Source organism: Carettochelys insculpta, chromosome 22 (genome assembly GCF_033958435.1).
Source record: "Carettochelys insculpta isolate YL-2023 chromosome 22, ASM3395843v1, whole genome shotgun sequence".
Classification (NCBI taxonomy): Eukaryota; Metazoa; Chordata; order Testudines; family Carettochelyidae; genus Carettochelys; species Carettochelys insculpta.
Window position 1 is genome coordinate 13,759,300 of NC_134158.1, and position 20,438 is coordinate 13,779,737.

At 65.6% G+C, this 20,438-nt stretch overlaps 1 protein-coding gene across 2 annotated transcripts; it reads right to left on the reverse strand.

The window, feature by feature from the left end:
- Positions 1-3,969: 3,969 nt before the first annotated feature.
- SYT3 (synaptotagmin 3) lies at positions 3,970-18,680 on the reverse strand. Of its 2 annotated transcripts, none has more exons than XM_075016106.1 (11): positions 18,619-18,680; positions 17,330-17,392; positions 14,833-15,196; positions 13,856-14,022; positions 10,973-11,345; positions 10,124-10,676; positions 6,165-6,285; positions 5,683-5,854; positions 5,418-5,547; positions 5,105-5,204; positions 3,970-4,792 (listed from the first exon to the last, which is right to left on the reverse strand). In XM_075016106.1, the coding sequence occupies exons 4-10, from the start codon at positions 14,007-14,009 to the stop codon at positions 5,121-5,123; spliced, it is 1,587 nt and encodes a 528-aa protein (XP_074872207.1). In that variant the 5' UTR covers positions 14,010-14,022; positions 14,833-15,196; positions 17,330-17,392; positions 18,619-18,680; the 3' UTR covers positions 3,970-4,792; positions 5,105-5,120. The 2 variants fall into 2 exon arrangements, with proteins under 2 accessions (XP_074872207.1, XP_074872208.1); XM_075016107.1 differs by having other exon boundaries at positions 17,334-17,392; positions 18,619-18,656.
- Between the last annotated feature and the right edge of the window lie 1,758 nt (positions 18,681-20,438).

The window sequence follows — 20,438 nt, forward strand, 5'->3', positions numbered from 1 at the left end:
GCCCCTTGGGGAGCACCAGGGAAAGAAAAGAATCCCCCAACTTCCAAAGAGCAAAACTCTCCCTTCAAAACCCTGAGGCCTGTGCTCCCGGTTCCAAGCGATCCCACCTGCACTGCCACCAGGTCGAGGCCGATCCCTGCCCGCACGCTCTGCCAGCAGACGGCAGGGCCCATAGGGACCTTAAAAAAATATCCCTTACGTCTCTGGGCATCTGCTTCAGCCTTTCCAAGTCACAGACGTGATGACCCAGGGAGGTCGCTGCCACCACAGGCCGGGGAAAGCCTTTAAAGCCCAAGCGGACACACGTGGGCTGTCTCCCGGGGGTGGGGGGTGACCCCAAGCTCTGCCCCCTCCCTAAGAGCGAGCTGGAAACATAGAGGAGGCCATAAAGCTGCAGGCTGAGAGCTGAGCTGTCAGGCACAGGCCCGGCGCTAGGCCGCAGAGATCAAATCATCACCTTCAAAAAGGTGCTTCACTAACCCAGGGGAATGTACATCGGGGCCCACTCAAGCCGCCTGGGCTGGGGTGCGCTAAAAAGCGGGGCAGGTACCAGCACAGCACCCGCATCCCTGGGCATGAGTTTAGCTGGCACACTGCCCGGGCGGAGGTGCCTCACCCAGCCTGAGCTGTTATGCCAACCCCCCAAGCAGCCAACGCTCCAAGCCCGGATGCCGAAACGGTTCCTTTCGACTGATGTGCCAGGACGCCCAGGCCTCCTTGGGGGCTGGCCATTTACTGGCTGCGTTGCACCTGCTCAGGTGAAACTGGCTCGGGCTTGCTGCCCCAGCCAGCCAAGGACAGACCCACCCCAGGGGTAACTGCCGCCAGTCACCCCACCCCTCTCCCCCGACTGGCTCCCCTGGCTGCGAGCCAGCAGAGACCCCCCCCACAACTGGGTTTAACCCTTTGCAGGCCTTCATGCATGACACTTACGTTGCATGTGTGTTCTAATGTCCTATAGTAATGCCATGCGCGTGCCTCAGTTTCCCTGGGCACTGCTCTGGGGTACAGGACTTCTGGGCATGACTTGCCCTGAGGGATGCTGCCCCAGCTGCCTGCACATACACAATGGCCAGAGCCCTTCATAACCTGAGCCTGGGTGGTGATGTGACCAGGTGACATCTCCCCTCCCCCCCACCAGGAAGCAGGACAAAGGCCAGAGGAGGGGCCTGGCTGGGCCTGGGAGGGGCTGCCAGGAGTGGGTCAGTCTGGGCTGTCTGGGGGCCACAGGGAACAAGACAGGACCTAGCTCTGCCCACCCCCATCCCCTCAGGATGGATGGTGCTGACGGCATCTGGTTCCTGGGCTGACAAGTCTGTTCTACACCATGTCCCTGTCACCTCAGAACCTTTCTGGCCCTGTGATGGGGTTCAGGGGTCCCCCTGCACTGCACCCCGTCCCCTGGCAGGAGTGACTCTCACTCAGCAGGTACAACAGCAGGTTTATTAGGCAACAGATGTCCAGTTTCTCACAGAAGCAACAGCATAGCAGCCAGAGACAGCCCTTCCAACCTGTCCTGGGGAGAAGACCCCGAGGGGTGCCCCTCTAGGGTGTAGCTTCCCCCTCCTCAAGCTGGCTGCCTTCCAGCTCTCCCTTTCCCTAGCCTCTAACTGCCACCCTCGATTCAAAACCCCTCTCAGCTCCTCCCTGCTCTTTGTTCAGGCAGAGGTGTTACCTGCCAGTTGTAGCCCCAGGGTCATCCTTAGCCACTGGGAGCTGCTGCTTGCCTCGGACATCCAGCCTGACTCACACATGCACTCCCCCCACTCCATCACAGGCCCCCCCACCACTGGCTGCCGCCTCTGCTACAGGTTGGGGTGCAGGGCCCCGTTCTTCAGTGACAGTGGTGGCAGCGGTGGGGTTGTGGATGGTGCATTGGGCAGTAGGTGACTGGGGCATGGAAGAGGGATTACTGATAGCCAGGTATGCTGAGGCCAGGGAGGTGCGGTGCCAGGGCAGAGGGTCCAGCACCGTATCCCCTGCGGGGGACCCCGGAGGAGGCAGCATGCTGGAGGGCTCTTCCTGGGAATCCTGGGGTGCTGCCAGCACCGGTCTGTGCACCCTCCACCCAGGGGGCCATGGGGCAATGGCCTCCAGCCATCTGGAGCCAGGTAAGGTGAGGGAGCTACACAGTGGGACGTTCGCCAAAGCCCAGCTCACTGCCTGGCTGGGGGACAACAAGCACAGGAAGGAACCAGCCTCCCCTCCCATCCTGTCCAACGCGGCCCTGGTGCCCACGCCAGCTCCCGTCCCAGCGGGGACAGCTGGGCTCCTGGCAGCAGAGCCAGAGCTGCTGGAAACACACAGGGAACCGGGGGGAAGGAACTGAAGGACAGGGCGAGACAGCGGCCACAGGAAGCGGAGGCAGAGACCTGGGCAGGGGCAGTGGGGAGAGCCCCGGCCCACAGGGACCTTCACCAGGAACGCACTCACCCTAGGTAACGGCCAGAGCTTGGCACCTTCCTCCTGGCCTGGGCGAAGGGCTGCAGCCTGCAGTGGGTGACCAACAGGCTCCGGCATCACCCCTGAGCAGATCCCCCGCCTGGGAGGGCTGGCCAGGCAAACCGCCCCCCCAAGTGCCCTGGTCAGCACCAGCCAGAGCCAGCGAGGGGCGCTTTGCCCGGGCCAAGGGGAAAGCAGCCACGAGGCCACGGCCCAGCACAGAGGAGCCTTTGCGAAGGGGCTCTGGAGATGGGGGCCAGCACGGCGACGCCGTCTGCGGAGTACGTCCCGGTGGGGGGATTTCACCGCTCGCTCCCCAGGCGGTGGCCCTGCCGCTGCCGAGGCCGAGGCCATGGGGCTGGGAGCTGGGGACCAGCGGATGGTTCTCACTCCCATGCGGCAGAGACGTCCCATCCCGGCCGTCAGACAGCTGGATGAGGCGAGCTCTGGCGGAGCTGTCTGGGCGGGCGCGCGGCCACGGGGCGGAACGTGCCGCTGACGCACTGGGGCAGGGAGAAGTTGGTGCTGGCCGTGTGCGGGTCCCGGATGAGCTCCCGGTGGAGCTGCTGGCTGGGATGGGAGCTGGCTCCTTGCTGGCACCTCCTGCCCTCTCCGAGCGGTGCTGTGTTCACACCTTCCACTGCTCTCCCACCAGCCCGGCCTTGCTGACTTGGCCGCCCCCCGCAGAGACGGGCGCCCAGGCTCCCGGCCAGCGTGCACTGCTCAGAGACAGCCCAGGACACAGAACGGGAGGTCCAGGACATGCTGACCCTGGGCTGATCCAGCCACCACCAGCCCCCCCGTGGCGCTGCTCCCCAGAAAGGACGGGTCGATCTGGTTGGGTGTCACAAGCTCAGTGCCATCGTCATGTCCGACGCCCACCCCAGGCCCAGGCCTGGCGCCCTCCTGGACTAGCCGGGGGATCCCGCCCCCCTCACCACCACAGACCTCACCAGACGCCCGGCTCAAATCGGTGCTTGTCACCCCCTTGGGGCTCTCTGAGTTCCTGGCCCTGCCTGTGGGCCTCAAGGGGGCACCGGCCACCAGCCAGCGCCTGGGGCCCAGCTGCGGATACCGATCCCACCTCCGCCCCGAGCTGCAAAACTGGAGCAACTTGGCCCTGCCCCGCACCGCACCCCCTCCCCCGGGAAGGGCTCCCCTCCCCTCCCCCCACTCTATCAGTACACCAGCCACTCCCCCTTCCTGCCCCCACTCCGCAGGAGAAACGAGTGTCTATTCAAGCAGCCCGCACTCCCGCTGAGCCAGCACAGAACCCAGGCGTCCTGGCTCCCACCCCTCCCCCTCAGTGCTAGCAAGCCATGGTGCAAACAGGGGCCCCACACTGGGACCTCCCTGCAGCACTGCCTGGGTGCCCCCACCCCCACATGGGACAGGGGAGGGTCGGGGGTGCCCTTTGCTACCCAGGCGGGGAGGGACAGCAGGGGCCAGTTTGTGGCTGCAGTGGGGGGGCCTGGAGGTTGGGATCCCCTCCCCCCGGGGGAGGCAGGGAGACACCAAGCCCAGCCGTCACCTCTCACCAGGTTTATTAGGCCAGGTTCGCAGCAGCTCCGAGCGCCCGATGGTATTGCAGATTATGGACAGAACGCTGCCCCCGCCACACCCCCCACCCCCACAGCAGGCTGGTGCACTGGTGGGGGGCAGGCGGGGCCTATGGCTTTTCCAGAGGGTCTCCACTTGCTCAGCTTGGTCCAGTGGGGGGGGTCGCTGGGTTCCCCATACACACGCTTAACAACAAAGACGGGAGCGTTCATCGGGGGACAGACGGACGGCGAAACACAGACAGACAAACGTACAGACGTGCATGGGGGTCTCCGGACGCCTGGGTCCTCCCCACACACACACGGGGGGAGGGGGGTGTCATGCAAACGACAGAGAAACAAGTTCGGGGGTGGAGGGAGAGGTACGTCCCCCCCAGTCCAGATCGAGCATGAAGTCCTGTAGGGGGATGTCAGTCTCGGGAAGCCGGGGCTCTGGGGGGCACCGCACACAGCCCAGCCCCCACCCGGACGGTCCATCAGTGCAGGGGGGACGCAGCCCTGTGGGAAGAGCCGGCCCAGGCTTCTGTGTCCCTTGGAGACGAGCTGCAGCTCCCCGGACGCCAGGGTTCACAGTGCGGGGGTCGGCTCCAGCCAGCCCCCACCTGCCCCACGCCTGCAGTGCCAACCCCCTCGGCCCCCCAAGCCTGCTCCGGGAAGGGAGGGGGTTTGGAGACAGCTCACTCCTGGCTCCTCCTATGGCTTTGAAAAAAGGGGACGCCCCGCCCCCCGATTGCCTCCGAGGCACACAGCTCCTGACGCGCCTCCCCGGGACCTGGGGAACAGCCACAGTCCTGGGGGAGAGAGAGACTCCAGTCAGCCCAGCCGGTGCCCCTCACCCCCAACCTGCAACACCTGCCCCCCCAGCCCAGCCAGTGCCCCTCACTCCTGACCCACAGCCCCTGCCCCCCCAGCCCAGCCGGTGCCCCTCACCCCCAACCTGCAACACCTGCCCCCCATCCCAGCCGGTGCCCCTCACTCCTGACCCACAGCCTCTGCCCCCCCAGCCCAGCCGGTGCCCCTCACCCCCGACCCTGCCCCCCCAGCCCAGCCCAGCCGGTGCCCCTCACCCCCGACCCACAGCCCCTGCCAGCTGCGATACTCACAGCCGGTGTCTGGGGGCTAGTCGGAGTGGACACCCTCCACCACGATGCTGGGCTTGTCCCGCTGAGCGCTCTTGGACATGTAGCTGTTCAGGGTTTTCTCCTGGGGGGCAGGGAAGGGGTCAGAGCCAGTCCCAGCGCCCCCCAGCCCAACCTGCCCCCATGCTCGGGCCCTTCCCCCGTGCACCCCTCCCATCCACATCCCCTCCACCCACAGGGGCCCCTCCCTCCCCCGAGTCCCAGCCCATCTCACCAGCACCCCAGTCTTCCCCACTCCCCATGCGCCCCAGGGCCAGTAGGGCCCCTCCCCCATTACCTCCACCAGCTGGTGCCAGTGCTCGATGGGCTTGCGGGGGTTGGCCAACATCTCGGCCCAGTGCTCGCGGCCCGGCCCGTCGGCGTCACTGCCCACGCGGCACATCCCGATCACCTCGTTGTGCCCGATGCTGCAAGAGAGACACGGGGCGATGCCGGAGCCCCCTCCCCCCAACCCGACCCGCGGCCCTCCCCAAGGCGGCACCCAGGCCTCCTGGGGCCCCCAGCCCCACCCCCGCGGGACAGGGCTCGCCCACGGCCCTCACCAGTCGTAGTCCATGACGGTGATGGTGAGGCTGACGTGCTCGGCGCTCTCGTGGGGCATGTCGAAGACGAGGGCCTCGTTGTAGGTGGGGTTCAGCGTGTTCTTCTTGATGGACGTCTTGCGCTTCTTCAGCCTCCGGCCCTCGCACATCAGCGAGGCCTTGACGTAGGGGTCTGGGGCCAGAGACGGCCAGCATGGGGTGGGGCCAGAGACAGCCCTGCAGCCCCCGGCACTGCCTCCCCCACTCCACCGTCTCCCTCCTCCTCCTCCTCCTCCCCACCAGAGCACCCCCAGCCCACGAAACCCCACAGCCTTCCTGCCTCTCTGCCCCCACTGCCCTGTGACCCCCACCAGCTCTGAGCCTCTGGCCCCGCCCCCAGCCTCTGGCCCCGCCCCCAGCCTCCGACCCCACCCCAGCTCCCAGCCTCTGGCCCCGCCCCCAGCCCTGAACTTCTGGCCGCACCCCCAGCCTGTGATGCTGACCTGAGAAGCCGGTGAGGTCCATAGCTTTGAGGTTGGAGGCCCGGATGATGGTCACAGTCAGGCGGCCGGCGGTGGGCAGGTAACAGAGGGAGAAATTCACCTCCCCCAGGTCGGCCTTCTCCTGTGGGGCGCAGGGGACAGAGGAGGGAGACCCTGAGCACTGGCAGCTCCCGCCTGAATATTTCATGCCCCTTTACCAAACCAAAGCTATTTCCAGCCCATCAATATTAATGCCCACCTGGCCCCGGGCGCCAGCCCAGCCCGCGTGTTACAGCCCTGGCGCCCGGCCACGGCCGCCCCACAGGAACGGGCGGAACAGAGCCAGAGACATTACCGGCCGGGCTCCCTGAGCCGCGCTGCCCACGCTGTCAGCCCCTGCCCCCCAGCCCGGCCAGTGCACCCCACTGCCAGCCCGCAGCCCCTGCCCCCAGCCCGGCCCATGTCCCCCACTGCCAGCCCGCAGCCCCTGCCCCCAGCCCGGCCCATGTCCCCCACTGCCAGCCAGCAGCCCCTGCCCCCCAGCCCGGCCAGTGCACCCCACTGCCAGCCCGCAGCCCCTGCCCCCCAGCCCGGCCAGTGCACCCCACTGCCAGCCCGCAGCCCCTGCCCCCAGCCCAGCCAGTGCACCCCACTGCCAGCCAGCAGCCCCTGCCCCCCAGCCCGGCCAGTGCACCCCACTGCCAGCCCGCAGCCCCTGCCCCCCAGCCCGGCCAGTGCACCCCACTGCCAGCCCGCAGCCCCTGCCCCCAGCCCAGCCAGTGCACCCCACTGCCAGCCAGCAGCCCCTGCCCCCAGCCCAGCCAGTGCACCCCACTGCCAGCCCGCAGCCCCTGCCCCCAGCCCGGCCCATGTCCCCCACTGCCAGCCCGCAGCCCCTGCCCCCAGCCCGCAGCCCCTGCCCCCCAGCCCGGCCCATGTCCCCCACTGCCAGCCCGCAGCCCCTGCCCCCCAGCCCAGCCCATGTCCCCTACTCCCGACCCACAGCCCCTTCCCCTCAGCCCGGCCGGTGACCCCCACTGCCAGCCCGCAGCCCCTGCCCCCAGCCCGGCCCATGTCGCCCACTCCCAGCCCGCAGCCCCTGCCCTCAGCCCAGCCAGTGCCCCCCACTCCCAACCCACAGCCTCTGCCCCCCAGCCCAGCTGGTGCCCCTCACTCCCAACCCACAGCCCCTGCCCCCAGCCCAGCCGGTGACCCTCACTCCCGACCCACAGCCCCTGCCCCCAGCCCTGCCGGTGCCCCCCACTCCCAACCCACAGCCCCTGCCCCCAGCCCTGCCGGTGCCCCCCACTCCCGACCCACTGCCCCTGACCCCCCAGCCTGGCCAGTGCCCCCCACTTCTGACCCACAGCCCCGACTCTGTCTTGGCCTTCTGCACTGGCTCCTAGGGGGCTGTGCTGCAGGGACAGGATGGGAGGTGCTCCCCCCCCCCCGTGTCAGCGCCCGACTGGGGCTGCAGGGGGCCGGGCCGGGTCTGTCTGTCGGGGTAGCTCCCAGCTCAGCCCCTGGGGATGGCGGGGCTGGGGCTGAGGCTGCCAATCAGTTCTTCGCTGGGGGTGGGATCAGCCCCTGAGCGCCGGGTTCAGGCCCTTCCCGTATGGGGCTCGCTCGTTCTGTGCCCCTCACCCCAGGCACAGCAGATCCGCGCAGTGCCATGGGGAGGGCAGATGGACAGACAGAGCCGTGCCCGGGCCTCTGCCCTCCCCTCCCCCAGCCATTCCCTCACCTGCAAATCAGCCGACTTCCCGGAGCGCCAACCCCAACAGCCTCACCAGTGATGACAAGTGCATCCGATACCAGAGCAGAGTCTTATGGGACAATAGCAAAGGCCGGGCTGGCGGGGCTGCAGCTCGGGAGGGAGGGGCACAGGCAGGGCTGGGGGGGCAGCGGCTTTGGGGCAGGGGCTGTGGGTTGGGAGTGAGGGGCAGGGCTGGGCCGGGCCGGGCTGGGGGCAGGAGTGGGGGTGGGGCGGGGCAGGGCCGGGCCGGGCCGGGTCGGGCAGGGGGCGGGAGTGGGGGCAGGGCAGGGCTGGGCCGGACTGGGGGTGGGAGTGGGGGAGCCAGGCCGGGCTGGGGGCAGCAGTGGGGGGCAGGGCCGGGCCAGGCCGATCTGAGGGCGGGAGTGGGGGGCCAGGCCGGGCTGCGCCGGGCTAGGGGCAGGAGTGGGGGGCGGGGCTGGGCTGGGGACAGGAGTGGGGGGCAGGGTAGGGCCAGGCCAGGCTGGGGGCAGGAGTGGGGGTGGGGCAGGGCAGGGCCGGGCCGGGCCGGGCCAGGTCGGGGGCGGGAGTGGGGGGGGCCGGGCCAGGCTGGGGACGGGAGTGGGGGGCAGGGCCACGTCAGGCCGGACTGGGGGTGGGAGTGGGGGAGCCGGGCCAGGCAGGGGCGGGAGTGGGGGGCAGGGCAGTGCCAGGCCAATCTGAGGGCAGGAGTGGGGGGCCGGGCTGGGCTGCGCCAGGCTGGGGGCAGGAGTGGGGGGCAGGGCCGGGCCAGGCAGGAGGCAGGAGTGGGGGGCAGGGCTGGGCCGGGCCAGGCTTGGGAGCAGGAGTGGGGGGCCGGGCTGGGGGCGGGAAGGCAGCGCACGTACCTGGCTGCTCCAATAACTCGTCGGTTTCATGAACAACAAATTCAGCTAAAACATCCAAACCCACCCAGGCTGGAAACCGCTGCAGAATTGGGTCAAAGGCACCAGGAGCTGGGGGAGGGGCAGGAGCAGGTGTGGGGGAGGGGCACGGTCCAGGGAGCGGGGGAGGGGCAGGGTCCAGGGAGCGGGGTGCAGGTCTGTTAGATGCCACGTCCCCCTATCACCAAGCTGCGCCCCCCGTTAAAAGCAGTGGCCCCATATTATCCCCCTCCCCAAAGTGGATCTCTCACCCCTCACCCCCCGGGTCTCCCCAGGCTGGCCCCCAGGATGTCCCTCCAGACAAGCCCCTGTTCTTCCCCTCAGGCTGGGCCGGGCCATGTGCTGGGCACGGATCGGACTGAGCGGACAGGCACACGATGGAGGCTGGTGTGGGTCCGTCTTGCCTATCACCCTTGCGCTCCTTCTCCCAGGGGCCTCACTCACCGAGCTGGCCTGCAGGGCCACCCTCTGGCTACACATCTCCTCAGCTCAGGGCTGAACTGAGAGCCAGGAGCAGGCTGGGATACACCAGAGCTAGGGCTTGGGTTGGGCTCAAGCTGAGAACTGGAGGTGAGTTCAACCGAGTCTTGGCTGGACTGAAAGGAGTTGGTGTTGGGCTAAATCTGGATTGGGCCAACTCAGTAGAATTGAGAAGGCCTCAGTTAAGGTCACTCTGGGGTGGAATTCAGACTGGGTAGGTGTAATGTTGAGTTGTGTTGAGATTGAGTTGGGTTTGGGTTGAGTTAAGGTCACTCTGGGGTGGAATTTGTACTGAGTAGGTGTAACATTGGGATGCGTTGAGATGGGTTGGGGTTTGGGTTGAGTTAAGGTCACTCGGGTGAAATTCGGATTGGGTAGAGGTAACGTTGGGATGCGCTGAGATGGGCTGGGATTGGGTTGGGTTTGGGTTGAGTTAAAGTCACTTGGGTGGAATTCAGATTGGGTAGATGTAACATTGGGATGCGTTGAGATGTGTTGGGGTTTGGGTTGAGTTAAGGTCACTCTGGGATGGAATTTGGACTGGGTAGATGTAACGTTGAGTTGCGCTGAGACGGGGTTTGGGTTAACATCACTTTGGGCTGGAATCTGGGTGGGACAGAATTTATATCGAGTTCCGTCAAGATGAGTTGGTTTTGGGTTAAGGTCGGGTTCGGGCGGAATTCGGACTGAGCAGACACAATGTTGAGTCACATCGAGGTGGGCTGCATTTACCTTAGGTTAAGGTTGGGTTGAAGAGGAGAGCTGAGGAGAAGCCAGATAGGCAGGGGCTGAGGTCATGGTTGGGTCAGTCACCCCATCCCGCTCACCCTCCTACAATCCCCCCACTCTATCACCCCACGCACCGAGCTGGCTTCCAGGATGTCCCTCCAGATGGGCGTCTCGTCATCCCGCTCCGCCATCTCCAGCAAGTTGTCCAGCACCACCTGCCCAATGAGGTCGTGGCGGGAGAAGCGGTCGAAGTCGTAGACGCTGAAGTGCAGCTTGCGTCCCGGCAGCTCAGCAAAGGGGACGTTGAAGCTGAAGGTCTCGTTGAAGATGGGGTTGAGCGTCTTGCGATGCACCTTGGTCTGGAACTTCTTCTTGCGGTCCGGGAGCAGGTACATCTTGACGTAGGGGTCGGAGAAGCCGTTGGAGTCCTTGGCCGGCAGGTCCAGTGCCCGCAAGATCTTCACCACCAGCTGTTCCGAGGCATAGGCGTAGCGCAGAGCAAAACTGATGCGCCCGCAGGGGGCAGCCTCTGCCTTCCGGTGCTCCGCCTCGCCCGAGCGCTGCTTGTACAGCTCCGGCTTGATCTGCCCAATGCTGGTGACTTGTTCCGGCTTCTCCTCCCCACCGTGGCCGCCCACGTCCGGGTTGGAGAGCTGCTGCGTCATGGGGCGCGGCAGGGTGTTGTACCTGCCAGCAGCGGGGGTTGGGAGGCACACACTGAGACCAAGGGGCAGCTCCCAAACCCCCAGCCGCACCCCACTCCTCCCACTACCTTGGGGGCTGCACACCCACTATGTCTGCCGATACCTCTGTGGTCCCCCTGCGTTTCACCCCCATGCATGGCCATCCCTCTTTCACCCCCCAAGCAGGCCCCAGCTGTCCTAGTGACACCTTTTGTATTCCACCTGCCCCCAAGACAGCTCCCTGGGCCCCCCCTCCTGTGCCATGTGCCCCAAGGCCACCACGGCAGCCCCTGGCCTCACCTGGGGGTGGGCACCAGGGTGGCCACTTGCTGGTGGGAGTGTGCATTGGGCATGCTCCCGCCCTCCTTGGAGACCCCCTGCCCCTCCACCGGCAGGTCGGGCGAGGTCTGGCTCAGCTTGAGGTTGGCCTCAGGGTAGGAGTCCATGTCGAGGTAGGAGCGCTCAGGCATCTCGGGCCCCAGCTCCACGCGCTCCACCAACAGGTCGCCGAAGGGCAAGTGGTGCAGGTGGCCATGGTCTTTGCGTGGGGCGTGCGAGGCCCCCTTGTCCCGCCAGGGGATCCAGCACAGCTTCCAGGAGACGAAGAGCGAGACGCCCAGCAGCACGATGCCGCAGAAGGTGACGATGACAGACAGGAGGCTGACGGAGATATCTGTGCAGGACACAGGCTGTGAGCAGCGGGAGCGGAGACGCCCTCCTCCCAGTGCACCCCCGCCCCACGGCACAAACACAGGGCCGGGGCTCCACGCAGTGTCCCACCGCCGCCACCGGGACGCAGACATGGCCACGCGCCCAGCCCGTCTCCCGCTGCCGGGAACGCAGACACAGCCACATCCCCAGCCCGTCTCCCACCGCCGCCACCGGGAACGCAGACACGGCCACGTCCCCAGCCCGTCTCCTGCCGCTGCCACCGCTGGGATGCAGACACGGCCACGTCCCCATCCCGTCTCCCGCCCCCGCTGCCACCAGGGACGCAGACACGGCCACGTCCCCATCCCGTCTCCCGCCACCGCCACCACCGGAGACGCAGACACGGCCACGTCCCCAGCTCATCTCCCGCTGCTGCCACCGCTGGGATGCAGATACGGCCACGTCCCCATCCCGTCTCCCGCCCCCGCTGCCACCAGGGACGCAGACACGGCCACGTCCCCAGCCCGTCTCCCGCCTCTGCCGCCAAGGACGCAGACACGGTCACATCCCCAGCCAATCTCCTGCCACCACCAGGGACGCAGACACGGCCATATCCCCTGTAACATCCCACTGCTGCCTTGAATGTGGACACAACACTGTCTCCTGTAATATGCTGTCACCACCTGTTGTGTTGACAAAAGCACATCCCTGAGTCACACAACATCCCAATGCCACCTGGAACACCCCCGACAATGCCACGACACTCCACGGCACATCGATGTTTCCACCCGCCCCACACACAATGCCAATGCTCCCTGGGATGCGGACAGCAACACCCCCCATGATAGCCAAACGCTCCCTGACACCTCCACGTGTCTGAGAATATTCCAGAGCCCCCTGGAGCACAAACATGACCATGTCCCCAACTTCCGCCCACATTTTTCAACGCCATCTGGCAAACTGGCACAACCACACCCCACTGGAACAGCTCAACCGCTCCCCCGAGAGTGCAGCCACGACCACATTCCACTACGACACCCCAGCACCCGCTGGAACGTAGCTATGACCACATCCGCCCAACAACACGCCAACACTCGCTGGAACATAGACACAACCACGTTCCCTCTCAATACCCCAGCACTCGCTGGATGCAGACACCATTACTTCCCCCCACCACAGCACAACACTCGCTGGACCGTAGACATGACCACATCCCCTGACCGTACCGCAGCACCTGCTGGAATGCAAACACAGCCATGTCCTGCCACCTCCCTCCAACAGAGGCTGGAACGTAGACATGACCATGTCACTCAACAATACCACAATGCACCCCAGAATGCAGCTATAACCACATTCCCCTCAAAACATCCCATCACTCGCTGGAATCAGACATCACCCCATCACTCCCACAACATCCCAACACTCGCTGGGGCACAGCCATGACCATGTCCTCCAAACAACACAGGAACACTTGCTGGAAAGCCACATTCATCCACAATACAGCAACCGTTACCTGAACGTAGACATGGCCACATCTCCCTAACAATATCCCACCACTTGTTGGGATATAGACACAAACACACACCCCACACAATACAGAAGCACTTGCTGATACATGGACGTGACCCCATCACCCCAGCCATATTCCAATACCCACTTGACCATACCTATGATAACGTTCCCCCACAAAACCCCAACACTCACCGGAGCATAGACATGACCGTGTCCACCTAACAATACGCCAAAACTCGCTGGAACACGGACATGACCACGTCCGCCCAACAACACACAACACTCGCTGGAACGTAGACATGACCACGTCCGCCCAACAATACACAACACTCGCTGGAACGTAGACATGACCACGTCCGCCCAACAACACACAACACTCGCTGGAACGCAGACATGACCACGTCCGCCCAACAACACACAACACTCGCTGGAACGTAGACATGACCACGTCCGCCCAACAACACACAACACTCGCTGGAACGCAGACACGACCACGTCCGCCCAACAATACACAACACTCGCTGGAACGCAGACATGACCACGTCTGCCCAACAACACACAACACTCGCTGGAACGTAGACATGACCACGTCTGCCTAACAATACACTAAAACTTGCTGGAATGTAGACACGACCACGTCCGCCTAACAACACACAACACTCGCTGGAACGCAGACATGACCACGTCCGCCCAACAACACACAACACTCGCTGGAACGTAGACATGACCACGTCCGCCCAACAACACACAACACTCGCTGGAACGTAGACATGACCACGTCCGCCCAACAACACACAACACTCGCTAGAACGCAGACATGACCACGTCCGCCCAACAATACACAACACTTGCTGGAACGCAGACATGACCGTATTCCCTAAACAATACCACAACAACCCCTGCAACACAGATATGACCAGAAACACCCCACCCACACTTCCTCCTGCGCTGAGCAGAGCTGTAGCCTCGCCCGCTGCAGGCGCCAGTCCCCGGGAAGGCTGGCCCATCACAGGCCCTTACCCGAGTCGGTGGGCGGCGGGTGCCCGCGGTTGCGCAGCAGGTCGGTGAACTCCAGGCATTTCTCATGTTGCTCCAGTGCCCGCAGGGAGTAGCAGAGCTCCTTGAGCAGCGTGAGCGCGCTGCGGCACACATCCTCCTCGTAGTCACCTGACATGGCGCTGCACCATCTGCCCAGCACCGGGAGAGGGCTGGTGAGTGCCACGAACGTGCCTGGCAGCCAGCGGGGCCACACGGGCCTCTCCCCACCCTGCGCATGCACAGGGTGAGCCACCCAGCAGCACAGACGGTGCACGCCCGCCTGCTTCACGCCTTTGCACGCCTGCCCATGCAAACAAATGTGCAGTAGCATAGCCACCCCTGAAAACTCCTGTGCACTTTGCACACCCACACGCACACCGCTGCCAATGTGCGCATTTGCACGCCCTGCCCATATAAGCACATGCATATTTTGCACACACCCACCCTCAAATGTACACATTTGCACAAAAACCCACACTAACACCTACATATTTGCACAAACACTCCCACAAACATGCACGTTTGCATATAACCACACTAGCAAGTGCACATTTGCACACACAATGCACACACACGTGCACGTGTAGGAGAACAGAAGTACCTGCACATTTGCACACACGGGACCCCACAAACACACACATTTGCGTGTGTGGCCCCATGCACAGGTGTGCATTTGCACAAGCATGCCAGCCCACGTAAACATGCCCATAGGTTCACACCCCCACACAGGGCCACACTTGCACACCCTCCTATTGTCTGGAGCAGCTACATCCACGTGCAAAGCCTCGTACGGACACACCAGCCTGGGCTCAGACCCTTGCTGCCGTGCACCAGCTGGCAGACCCACATTCATGCACCGAACCGGAGGGAAGTTCACCCGCGCCCTCGTCTGCAGCGCAGCCCAGCCCGGCTTCCCTGTGCACTCCCTCACCGCGCCCCCAGCTCCCCTCCCCACTCACCTGCTCAGCAGCCTCCGTCTCCTGCCAGCCCGGAGTGCAGGCCTGGGGGTGGTGGCGCAGTCAGCTGCAGGGTCTGGGGGGTCAGTGCCTGGTCCGGCCAGCGTGGGTCTGCGCAGGACGGCTGCCGGCGCCCAGCTCTCCCGTGCCGGGCGCTGCCGAAGCCATGCGGCGTGGGGAACAGGCCCTTGCAGGAGCCCCCTCCAGTGTCAGCGGTAGAGACCAGCTGTCCCCATGCTCCACGAAGAGGCTCACAGGGCCAGGGGGGCAGGAGCCCCACTGGGAAATGGGGGGCCAGGCCTTGCCATGGGGGGGTGGCTCAGGGAGTCTTCGCCAGGGGGAAGGATTGCCCCAGACTGACAGGCATCTGCGGCGGGGGAGCGGGTTAGATGGAGGTGTCTGCATCCCATCCCCCAAGCCCTGGCCCTGGCCATCCCTCCCCTGGAGACCAAGCCCCACCCCCCAGGAAACCCCTCTTCCCACCCCCCAGCCCTGCTGGCAGCCTCAGAACCCCTCCTCCCACCTGCCTGGTGGGCAGGACTCCTGGGTTCTCTGGGAGGGGAGTGGGGGGCTGGTGAGGAAGAGTGAGGTGGGGGAGGGGCCAGGGCTCCTGGGTTCTCTCCTGGCTCATGCTGCCAGCCCTGGGGGGGGGCTGCCCCGCCTCGCAAGGGAGGAACCCCTCAGGGTGCTGGCATGGGGGGCCCTCCCAGCACGGCCCCGGCAGCCCAGTGCTAGCGTGGGTGTCACTGCTGCAGCCGCATTTCTCGGCTCCACCTGCCCTGAATACCAAGTACCAGCCCAGCACCCCCCTGCCCTGGGCCTGGCAGAGCTGGGGGCCCATGCGGGGTGCAGGGAGGAGGCTGGGACAGCAGTGCCAGGCCCACGTCACCCTCTCTCCCCACCCCTGCCCCAAGGCTGGGCCAGCCAGCTGCTGCCTGTCGCATCGCATTGGGGCACTGGGCTGGAGCTGTTCCCGCCAGCGCCACACGCGTGTGCGGAGACAGGCCGGGAAAGGCACAACACCCCCCTCCCAGGCACACGCATGTGCAAAATGGGCCAGGAAAGGCACGGCAGGATGGCCAGCACCCACGTGTGCAAAACGGGTGGGGAAGGAACAGCATGAGCCCCCAGCACATGCACGTGCAAAATCAGCCGGGAAAGGCACAATGTGACACCTGGCACACGTGTGTGCCAAAAGGGCAGGGGAAGGCACCGCACAACGCCTGGCACACGTGTGTGCGAAACAGGCCAGGAGGGCCCTGTGCAGGAACAGGTCCCGTGTGTGCCTGGCTGTGACGCAGGGCCCACCCCAGCTGGGGCGTCCTTCGCTGCGGCTTCCCCGGCACTCACAGAGCTTCCGCCGGAGGAGGGGGCTCAGCCAGGGACACCCCTGCAGCCCAGAGCGTGTGATCACAGTGCCCCCAAAGCCCGGCCTCCCAGCACCCTTGGCCTGCACAGAGCCCAGGGCTGCACCGGGGGGCAGCTTCAGGGATCAATCCCCCCACCCCCGGGGCACTCAGTGCCACCGCCCCAGCTGTAATGGGGGTCACAGCAGCCAGTGTGTGGCACTGGGGGCACCACAGCAGGGGCCTGAGCCCCAGCCTCTCCGAGGTGTCCTGGGATTGCCAGGGAGGGGGACAGAGCCAGGGAAAGAACCCAGGAGTCCCAGCTCCCGCCAGCCCCAGCTCCAGTAACCGGAGCTGCCCCTGTGGCAAACCCAGCCATGCCCGGTCGATACGGCACCGGTGGCTGCCAGGAGATGGAATTCCCCCCATGTCCCCCCCGGGGGGATCCTCCAGTGACCTGCAGGGGGGCGGGGGGGAGCAGCTGCAGACCCAGCCCTGATCTGCTGGTGAGCTTGTCAGTTACTGAAGGTCAGAGTGGCTGGGACCAGCCAGGCCTGGCCTGGAAGGAGCAGCAGGACTCCTGGGTTCTCTCCCCAGCTCTGGGAGGGGGTGAGAGGGGAGGGGCTAGGAGCCAGGATTCCTGGGTTCTCTCCCCAGCTCTGAAAGGGGTGTGGAACCGGGGGGAGGGGAGCCAGGACTCCTGGGTTCTTTCCCTGGCACGCAGGCGGGAGAGGGCGAGTGGGTCAGGACAGGGGTACCTCTGTCTCAGAACCCACAGACCTGCCCTGGGCCCCACCATCACACGAGCAGGCCTTGATCTCTCATGGTCCAGCAGGGCCCGGCCCCCTCGGCTGTGCCCCCCATGGGGATGAGGGGTCTGGGGGTGCACCACAGGCCCGGGCATGTCCCGCACAGGCTCAGCCCCAGGCCCCACAGCAGTGCCGGGGGACGGGGGCTCTCTTGTGGGGATACAACCGGGGCCCCCAGAGGGTGGGCAGCAGGGGAATCGCACTCTCACCCCCCTCTGGCACGCTGCCCATGTCACGCCTGCCCCCGCTCTCTCGCACGCCAGCCGGCGTAAGCAGCCAGGCACACACACAGAGCCCGTCTCCCCCATGTAGCCAGCCGGAGCGGTGCTGGTGTCGCACACTCACGCACACTCGCTGGGCGCTCGCTCTCTCGCACACTCATGTCCGGGGCTGGCTCCAGTTTGGCTCCTAATCGCATTAGCAGTGTGTTGGCACAACAGCAGCAGGAGGCTGCTCCGTGTCTGAGCCGCCCCCCAACCCGCTGACAGGCGGCTGCCTCCTAATTACACCCTGTGCTGGGGAGCAGGGGGAGCCCCTGCGCGGCTGTGCCAGGAGCAGCGCCAGCAGCCCCCACTGCTCTGCATCTGCCCCCCCAGCCCCAGTGCAGTTCTTGCCCCTCCCCCCATTCCTGGAGACAAGTGGGGACACCCCAGGCCCTCCCTCACATTCCCACAGCCTCCCCAGCTCCCACCTGCAGGCCCACCAGCACCTGCCCCCCATTCTGAGAGAACGGCCTGCCTCAGCTAGAGACCCTGCCTCCAGTCCTCCCTCCCTGCCCCCCGACATTTGCTGCTCCTTCATCCCCACCTTGATGTACCCCAGTGCCCCTGCCTGTACCCCAGCTCGTCTGCCTACACCCATAAATTCTCCCCCTCCTTGAACCCCAACTCCCTGTACCCCAGCTCCTCTGCCTCCACCCCTAAATTCTCCCCCTCCCAAACCCCACCTCCCTGCACCCCACCTCCTCTGCCTACACCCCTAAATTCTCCCCCTCCCAAACCCCACCTCCCTGCACCCCACCTCCTCTGCCTACACCCCTAAATTCTCCCCCTCCCTGCACCCCAACTCCCTGTACCCCAGCTCCTCTGCCTCCACCCCTAAATTCTCCCCCTCCCTGCACCCCAACTCCCTGTACCCCAGCTCCTCTGCCTCCACCCCTAAATTCTCCCCCTCCCAAACCCCACCTCCCTGCACCCCACCTCCTCTGCCTACACCCCTAAATTCTCCCCCTCCCAAACCCCACCTCCCTGCACCCCACCTCCTCTGCCTACACCCCTAAATTCTCCCCCTCCCTGCACCCCAACTCCCTGTACCCCAGCTCCTCTGCCTCCACCCCTAAATTCTCCCCCTCCCTGCACCCCAACTCCCTGTACCCCACCTCCTCTGCCTACACCCCTAAATTCTCCCCCTCCCAAACCCCACCTCCCTGTACCCCAGCTTCTCCCTCGCTGCACCCCCTTCCCTGCACCCTCCTCGCCCAGCCCAAATGCACCCCAAATTCTCCCCATCCCGCCCCCCCCACCTGCATGCACCCCCACCTCCTCCCTCGCTGCACCCTCCAAACCCCCCACCCCCGGCGCCCCGATCCTTCCCTCCCGCCCCGCCCCGCCCCCCAAGCCCCCGGCGCTCCCTACCTGCCGGGCCCGGCCCCAGCCCCGCCGCCGACCCGAGCCGGCAGCGGACGCGCCTCCGCCGCCTCCCCCGCTCCGGGCGCGCAGAGCCGAGCAGGTGCCGGGTCCCCCCGCAGAGCCCGCGCCGGCCGCCAGGGGGAGCCCGCGCCCGGCCGGAGATGCCGAGAGATGTGGGGCGGGGGGGAGGCGGGAGCCCTCAGACCAGGGGCAGCGGGGGGAGGGGCTAGCGCACGGGGGGAGGGGCGAGGGGTCCCCATGTGCCCAGCCCCTACCCCCCACACCAGCGAGGCCCCATCGCTGCCTGGGAGAGGGGTCCCCTATAGCCAGCCCCCATCACTGCCGGGCGAGGGGTCCCCCCTATAACCAGCCACCATGACAGCCTGGGAGAGGAGTCCCCTATAGCCAGCCCCCATCACTGTCGGGCAAGGGGTCCCCCCTATAACCAGCCGCCATCACCGCCTGGGAGAGGGGTCCCCTACAGCCATCCCCCCTCACTGCCTGGGAGAGGGGTCCCCTATAGCCAGCCCCCCTCACCACCTGGGTGAGGGGATCCCCTATAGCCAGCCCCTCTCACCACCTGGGCGAGTGGACCCCCTATAGCCAGCCCCCATCCCCGCCTGGGAGAGGGGTCCCCTATAGTCAGACCCCATCACTGCCTGGGCGAGGGGACCCCTATAATCAGCCCCTCTGCCCCACCCCAGAGAGGCCCCATCACTGCTTAGTGACAGAGCCCCCCTATAAGCAGCCCAGCTGGGAGGCAAGATGCTGGCAAAGAGGAAGCCCCCGGGCACTCTGCCTGTTACACACACACGCGTGTGCCAGGCTTGTGTGCTCCTGCCTCTGGTTCATGCACCCCGGGGGGACCTGCCAGTCGCTGTCACTGAGCCAGGAGTCACGGGACCAGAGGGCAAAATCCCTGGGGGGGTGCATCTCGCCCCCCAGCTCAGTGCCAGATGTGCTCACCACAACTGTGCAGCCCTGAGTTGGTAGCTGGAGGTGGGGGGGAAGTGCACCAAAGGGTAAAACCACTGAGGAGCTGCAGGGGTTACAGCTGGCAGGCAGGGCTGGGGGAGAGCTTTGTGCACACAATCACGCCCACCTTTGCACCATCGCGTTGCACGGCTAAAGATTCAGGCTGTCGTGAGCAGCATCTCTGCGCGCAGGTCACATACCTGTATGACGCACCCCTAGGTGCAGCTACAAAAGGTGGGGAGGGAGGGGCTGGGGGTTACAAGTAGCTCCCCTGAGTCCTGTGGGTGAGCAGAAGGTCATTCACCCTCACCTCCACCCCACAGGCCAGAGCAAGGTCTGGGGCAGCCCAGGGAGCATGGAGTTGGGCGAGGCTGGACGTGGGGGCTGTGCCCAGACAGGGCTAAGGGTGGAGGTATTCCAGCCTCACAGGGGGACGGGTGTGAAAGGTACTGAGCCCACAGCAGGGTCACGTGAAAAGCAGGAGGTCAGCGTGCGAGTCACCAGGAACACATGTGGGCATGAGTCCCTGTGCACAGGGCAGCAGGGTGGGGAGATGCCAGCCTGACAGCTCTCTGCCCAGCTCCACCTCGATGCCCAGAGCTGATGCCAAGTGACAGCCTGGCCTGAGGGTGCAGCTGCGATGAGGAAGAGCAATTCCCCAACCCTGGGGCCCTGTGCCACTCATGGTGGCTGCAGGAGCTGGCTGGGCACAGGCTCAGCTCCAGCCCCGCAGCCAGGGCCAGAGGGATCAAACTGCCCCCCTCTGGTCAGGGAACCTAGGCATCCCAGCTCCCAGCAACCTCTGCTAACCCACCAGGCCCACACCCCTCCCAGGGCCAGGGAGGGGACCC

Bases quoted from the DNA above. Each gene is read 5' to 3' on its own strand.
- SYT3 (XM_075016106.1), bottom strand. From the start codon at position 14,009: ATGTCAGGTGACTACGAGGAGGATGTGTGCCGCAGCGCGCTCACGCTG. The intron at 10,677-10,972 runs GTGAGGCCAGGG...CGCTGCTGGCAG, and splicing joins ACCCTGGTGCCCACCCCCAG to GTACAACACCCTGCCGCGCC. The intron at 6,286-10,123 runs GTGCGTGGGGTG...TGCGCCCCACAG, and splicing joins ACATCCTGGAAGCCAGCTCG to GAGAAGGCCGACCTGGGGGA.